The 7,413-nt window shown below is 36.0% G+C and overlaps 1 protein-coding gene across 1 annotated transcript in view; it reads right to left on the bottom strand.

Moving 5' to 3' along the window:
• Window positions 1-4,257: 4,257 nt before the first annotated feature.
• Window positions 4,258-7,413, bottom strand: part of LOC107094479 (G-protein coupled receptor family C group 6 member A-like) — an 8,819-nt gene continuing 5,663 nt past the window's right edge. Inside the window, 3 exon segments of the mRNA XM_015390080.1 lie at window positions 4,258-5,444; window positions 5,541-5,667; window positions 6,622-6,834. Of these exon segments, the coding sequence (XP_015245566.1) occupies window positions 4,258-5,444; window positions 5,541-5,667; window positions 6,622-6,834 (1,527 nt within the window).

Here is a 7,413-nt window from a genome sequence, read left to right as displayed (position 1 = left end):
ATTTCTTCTACATCATCAACCACAAACGCAGAAAATTTCAGACCTCTAGCTAGCCTTTGGTGTCATTTTAGAGCTGCGCGCAATGGCTCCAGCCGCAGGTGTCTGTGTTTCTGTCTAATGCAAGCCTATGCGTTAATGCGGTACCCATTTAAATAACCTACACACATTTGAGCTTGATCGAAACCTTATTTCATTGGCTACAAAGCCCAACAGCCCACATGGTCTTAACCAATAACAGCAGAGACTAACAGCGGATCTACTGGGGTGGCAAATGCCACCCTAAATGACAGTCTTGCCACCCCTGCTGCCACCCCAGTTGGTGGTAAGGGTGGCAAGGCTTATAAATTATGGATAATTTGAGAATTACGGCCGCTAATTTCCAATGTCGGACTGCAGTGAATGCAGCACGAGATGACGCAAGAGCGACTGATTAGTTTTGAAAACCGAATGGGGCAAAGCGAGGGAGCCAGGGGTCATGGGGAGAGTAGATACGGGATTAAATAGGTAGAAACAGATTAATTATCTATCGAGAAATTAAATCAGAATGAAAGCACAATGTTGCTAGCATAGCTGCAATGCTGATTTTAACGTTATTTCTCTAACTATGATGTTAGTTAGGCCTGACGTCTCAGGCTCATAAAGACACATTTGCGGTCAACTATGACAGAAAGAGACTATCAAGCTTGGTTGAACTCAAATTAAAACGCAAAAAGGCATTTGATCTAAATACATTTGTGAAGCATTTTGCTGAGCAACATGGAAATCACTGCATTCAGCTGTTATAGTCATGTCAACTTTATGTTATGCTCTCTGGTGAGCCTTTACAGAGCTGTTACATTATGTTTTGGCACCTGAGAAGATTTGATATTGCCTTTAATAAAACCAGAAGTATTAAAAGTAAAGTTAAAAATGTGATACTGGTGTAAATCCTGCTTAATATGAAGCAGTGTTGTTGTTTGTTTGTTTTTTTTTTGTATATAATAGTATGAAACTATCCAGAAATGACCTGCATGATCCTACTCACAAAATGTTTTATACTTTTTCAGACTGGAAGCAAAATGTATGTTTATGTTGCTTCTTTTCAGATTTGTGGAGATTTTGATGTAACGTACAGTACCTGCCTTTTTGTTGATTTGTTGATACAGCAGCTCTATCTACACCATATTTACATGCATGAAATGTCCCTTTCATGTTGCCTTAACTGCTGTATGTCAAGTTACTTTTCTAGATCCACCCCTGAGCGGAGAAATAACACTTAATATCACATGCCACTAGCTGACAAACACATTATTGTCAAGATTTTGACATTTGTGGATTTCTGTTTAAGTTTCTTTTTAAGTTTTCAGTTACACTTTAATGTCATCCTCTTTTGAGGGTAATTGGTTTCTTTTCCATTTTGTGTTATATTTCAGAAGTGTTGTATTTCTTGAGTTACTACTGTATCTGTTGGCCCCTTGTGACAGTTTCCTTTCTGCCTGCTCCCTTCTAGTTGCTTCTATTGTATCCACACCTATCAGCTGATTAGCCCATTCTTTGTTCTGTCTCCCATATATACGAGTAATCCAGTGAGTGTGAGGACACTCACTGGATTACTCGATTCTCTTCATTACTTCACCCCTTTTGTTATTTTCCCTGACTGTCTCCTAGTTTTTGATTCCCGAGTCCCTTATGCGTTGTTTCTGGATTATTTGCTTCTGTACTATCAACATCTTCAATAAATCTGGAAGAAGTCATCTCTGCCTCCTCTACTCTGCATTTGGGTCCACAAAAACATCCAACAAAAAACAGTCTGTTAATCCATACTTTTTTTTTTTTTAGATTTTTTCAAATAATATTTTTATAATTTTTACTTTTTTGTGGTTATGCTTATTTTGTTTTAATTATTTAACATAAAAGCAATCTATAAGATGTATTTCATACGTTTTTATGTCCTGGATGACAAGGATCTTCATTTTTCTTCTTATCATTTCCTGTTCCCCCCTTAGGGTTCACTACCCTACTTTGTTGTGGGGATTTATGTGCCTCACTGACCTTAAGATCTATGCCAGCAGTTTTACTCCAGGTGGGGCAGCTAAGGTTGGCAGACCTTAGGGTAGAGGCCTGAATAAGCACAATTTATTTTTTTGGAGTTGGACACAGTTTATTTAATTCATTTTACTTTTTTATTTCATTCTCTCAGTAATATGAATAGCTCAGCTTGTATTTGCCCATTATTCATATCAAAATAAAATGAGTTATATAGCTTATTGGCCAATAAAAACCATAACAATTCATTTTAAATGTTCACTTTTTTTCTGCAGAAAAATATCTAGATTGATTTATCTCACTGTCAAGATTGCTCCATACTCCATTGCTAATACCCAACTGAAGTGCATATTTTGATTGTCACAATTATATAGCCATTAATATTACTGATTTACCATGCTCAGGGCTAAATGCTACAAGAAAAGTCACAAGGAGCAGAAAAGAGAGCGAGAGAGCTGTTTTTCACCCCTTGTGAGGTAGTATGGTCAAGGATCAGCAAAGTGAACAAAAAAAAGCATCAGCTACCTGTTCCAGATTTTTCTGATGGTTTTATTTGGCACTTTTAACTCTAACAACCATTCTCTTGAGCTTCCAAGAACTCAGTGTTTGTACAACCAATTGACAACACACCTGCACGTGAGTGGACCAAGCCACAATTAAACAGGTTAAAAAACATTAACAAAGTCTAAACAATGAAACAAGAATAAAATAATTAATCTAATTTAAAAACTCCCCTACACAATGAAAGAACCTGCAAAATAGACATTGTAATACAAGATAATGCAAAGCACTATTCCAGAGAAAACCCTCTAATTGGTAGAACCCAGCAAGGTCATCAATGACATCATCCAGCCATTTTAGCAGGAAATACTTGGACAAACAATGTAGAATATAAAGGAAGACAAATACCATAAATATACTTTGAAACAAAATAAACAAGTTTAATCAATAGTCCAGCAGTAGAAGCTTTAACCTAAACATATTAATAGATGGAAACTGTTACATAGTGCTAACACAAAGAAACCTGGGATAGTACAGTAAGTAAAGGAAAGTTGCAAACTAATGTTTAAATTTAATCATTATGAATCATAAATAAGAATAAAGGACAAGAGGTGAACACAAACGGAACCACTTTTTCACACCCCTCCCTCACTTTACTCTCTGACATTTTTCTGTTAACATTGCTTTTACCCCATGATTTCTTTCAGAAATATTTGATCAATGTAATCATCTTTGTTCCTGCAATGGACTAGTAACGTAACTGGGGGCGTTATGTTACATGACACAGAATGATTGAAATCCAAATTTNTCGCTTCGGAGACGGATTAGCTTCTGATTGGATGGAGGTAAGTCAGAGTTTCTTCAATTGAACTTCCGCTAGAGCTTCATATAATGCAAAGCACTATTCCAGAGAAAACCCTCTAATTGGTAGAACCCAGCAAGGTCATCAATGACATCATCCAGCCATTTTAGCAGGAAATACTCGGACAATCAATGTAGAATATAAAGGAACACAAATATCATAAATATACTTTGAAACAATATAAACAAGTTTAATCAATAGTCCAGAAGTAGAAGCTTTAACCTAAACATATTAATAGATGGAAACTGTTACATAGTGCTAACACAAAGAAACCTGGGATAGTACAGTAAGTAAAGCAAAGTTGCAAACTAATGTTTAAATTTAATCATTATGAATCATAAATAACAATAAAGGACAAGAGGTGAACACAAACGGAACCGCTTTTTCACACCCCTCCCTCGCTTTACTCTCTGACATTTTTCTGTTAACATTGCTTTTACCCCATGATTTCTTTCAGAAATATTTGATCAATGTAATCATCTTTGTTCCTGCAATGGACTAGTAACGTAACTGGGGGCGTTATGTTACATGACACAGAATGATTGAAATCCAAATTTTGCTCCAAGTCAGAACAGGAATGATTCTGTTGAAATAACCAGTCTGAGTGTTTTTTTTAATAGAGTATTTAACAATGATTCTGCATGGATTAACTAATGAGCTATATCACCTAAAAACAGTTGTATTTTATTACAATAGACAGAAAAATAAAAAGTAGAGCAATATACCACCAAGTTTAATAATATCGATTTACAATGTACAGCCTTTCTTATGTTATAAATGCACCATTTAACCATTGTTTTATACCATGCTTTTTTTTCCTGTTTTTTCCCCCAAAAGGTTTAATGACTGACCAATTTTACAAATGTGTTTTATTTTTGTGCCCATGTTGGCAAACTTAAATATCTCTGTAATGGCATCTTCCTACAGTTGAGTACATTGGTCGTCTCAGCAGGTTGAGTTTCTGAGACCAGAGCTGGAGAGACCGGAGCTGGATTGATAAAGGTTTTTGGGGACAGCGACTGATCACTTATTGGCTGAAAGGATTCTGAACTTGACAGCGACTCCCTCGAGAAGCCAGGGTTTTGGATTCCATCATGATGGTTTCCCTCTATGTCCTCACCTTTGCTCTGGGAAAACTTCCTTATTTGCCTTAGAAATGCTTCCTCTGTGTTTTCATTTTGTTTAAAGAGGATGATGTAACATTTAACCAAAAACTGACAGAACAGGATGCCCAAAGCAGAAATAACAATCACAACCATTTCAACTGCTGGATGATACTCGTTATTAACGTTCGTATAAACTGGGCCAAAGATGATCCAGGCGATGAAGTAAATCAGCATAGAAAAGGTGATGAATTTTGCATCATTGTAACAATCGGGCAAGTTCCTCCCTTTAAAGGCAAGAGCAAAGCAGTTGATTGCTAAAATGCCAATATAGGCTAGCATGACCCCAAATGCTCCATATTCCTCTTTGCACTTTTTAAGGATGTAGTATGTTTTAGTATTATGTTGTATGTCGTCTTTTTCAAATGCTTCTGAATGTGTTGTTGGAGCTTTTCTTGCAAGCCAGAGCACACAGATCAGCACTTGTCCACCCATGCAGAATGCAATAATCAGGTAAGGCTTGTAGAGTTTTTTCAGAACATCTTTGGTCACAGGGTCAAATTCAAAGGCCAAGATTATTTTAAATGACTTGACCAAGATGCAGGAGACAGACAAAGTGAAACTCAAGCCAAACCAAACTTGTCGGGCTTCGCATTTCCACTTTGTAGGTTTGGCACCAAATAACGTTACACTTCCAAATGTGAACAAAAGAGAGAAAAGGAGAATGATGGATACGGGGCCACCAGATGAGCGTACGACTGGTGTATTCCAGTAGGCTATGAAGATAATGGCAGCTATAATGGTTAGCACAGCTCCTAGAGCAGTGGCTGTTAGCACTGCAATGTGATAAGGATCTTCCCACTTCAGATACAAATCCTTTCTTTTTGTACAGTAACTACTGCCCTCACTGGAATATTCACTGTCTTCATCACACTTGTTGCACTGGGTAGCATCTGAAAAAAAAAACAAAGTTCCACTTACAAATATGTTGTTATATATTTTTGATGTAACTACCTAAAAGTTTTTCATTCATTTTTTTCCAGACTTACCTGTGGTGTTAGAATACTCATTTTTGGGACACTTTTTGCATTCATAGCAGCAAACTGGGAAGGCCTTATTGGTTGTAATCTTCATTTCACCTGGATTACATGTTGAGCATTTGGAAGTCACTCCTTCCTGTTAACAAATAGAAAACAGAATAGATTTTTAAAAAAGTACAAAAATTTTTCTATTTAAATACTTTTATAGTGGTGTTAACTGGGCCTAATAGTGTGTGGAAAGCTGAGGATGTGACAAAGGCCTGACCTGAATACAGCAAATCAGTACGAACTCTAAAGCAGGTGTGAAGTGCACAGTGGTCGTCGTGATGGTTCTTATTGTTATTCATTTAGTTTAGGGACCTCTCCATTTACCTATCTGGCACTTAGCAAAAACGATTCCCACAATCAGGAGCAAAAAGGATTCCCACAATCTTTTCCATTAAGGATGTACAAGCTCAACCAACCTCACAGAATTTAACAATTCAATATTACTGCATGGGATCCATGCTCCTTCATATTTTGTAGTTTCTGTAAAGGAGAGATTCAGCCATTTGCAACCCTTGTGCAACACAGGTGTTTTTGTAGTTATTTTCTTTAGAAAGCTGTAGTCCCAATTTCAATGGCATTATCCATTTGTAAGGCTGTCTAATGGTGTTCTAACCATTGACCCCACTAAATGTGAAGGAACAGGAGCTAGGAGAAAGAGTTTCCTTTTTGCAACCAAAAACTGTCCTGTGTAAGAACATTTCTACATATTTATTGTTGCTAAGTTCCACTCTGATTATACCTTAAAGGTTGTAAAATTATTGCCATATATATGCTTGATCTACTATTGAAGTCCAGCCAAGTAAACCTAAATTCAAATAATGTTACATAGCCCACACTGGTTAAAAAACAAAACAAAAAAACAGTCCCATTCACTGTATTGACAAATCTTTGTTTTTCAGAATTATTTAATTCGAATTCAATATAGGTAATAGAATTAAAATATTATAAACTGGGATTTATGAGGTATACATGAAATATGTTTTGCATGACTGATAAAAAAAACTTATGAGATATAAACTTACAAACAGAGTGAAATACTTACAATTTGTTCATATAAAGAGCTGAAACCTGAGTTGAAAGCCAGGCTCTTCTTTGCAATATCATAATAACCAACAATATTGTTCAAATTCAAATCTTGTTTTGAAGCAGACTTCCACAGGATGACATCATAACCCGAGTCAACCTCACAGTCCGTATTAAATGAATAGTTTTCCCCATCCAAGGAAAACTTTGAATTTTTTAAGGCATCTCTGAACTGAAATGACAAAGAATAAAAAGCTGTGATTACTACTGACATGCCAAGTAGGTGGCTATTTCCACATTCAGCAAGTTCAATGCTTTTTTGCAAAAATTCTTAGAAAGTTTGATTTTTTTTTTCCTGTGCTTTTTTCTGCCTTCATATCTATATCTTGACCTGCTTAAGCAATTCAAATATTTTCCCTCATGTAAGTTGGATCCTTTTAGAAGTTATACAAATTTAGATTGTATTCAACATCTGCTACTCTGCATAAATCTGCACACCCATCAATCTTATAAGAATGTTTCAGGATCCAATGAAAACACTTGCCCACTATAAAAAAATGTTCTTCAGAGCTCTACAGGAAACTTTTTGTTTTTCTGTTCTGAAACTTTAATAATCTTCTCAAGAAGTAATTGTTTTGCTGATTTGAAAGAACCTAAAATACTGTAGTAGTTTTGTTCTGGACTCGGTAAAGGCTGTTTTAAAACTTTAATTTTCCTCTAATGGAGTATTTTTTTTTTACATCTCACCATAACTGGTATAATTTATGTGGCAACCAAAAAAAAAGACAGCTCACCAATTGTTTGTTTATAC

The sequence above is a fragment of the Cyprinodon variegatus genome, unplaced genomic scaffold, assembly GCF_000732505.1.
Source record: "Cyprinodon variegatus isolate N-32 unplaced genomic scaffold, C_variegatus-1.0 Scaffold485, whole genome shotgun sequence".
NCBI lineage: Eukaryota > Metazoa > Chordata > Actinopteri > Cyprinodontiformes > Cyprinodontidae > Cyprinodon > Cyprinodon variegatus.
This window is presented reverse-complemented; position numbering and strand designations above follow the sequence as displayed.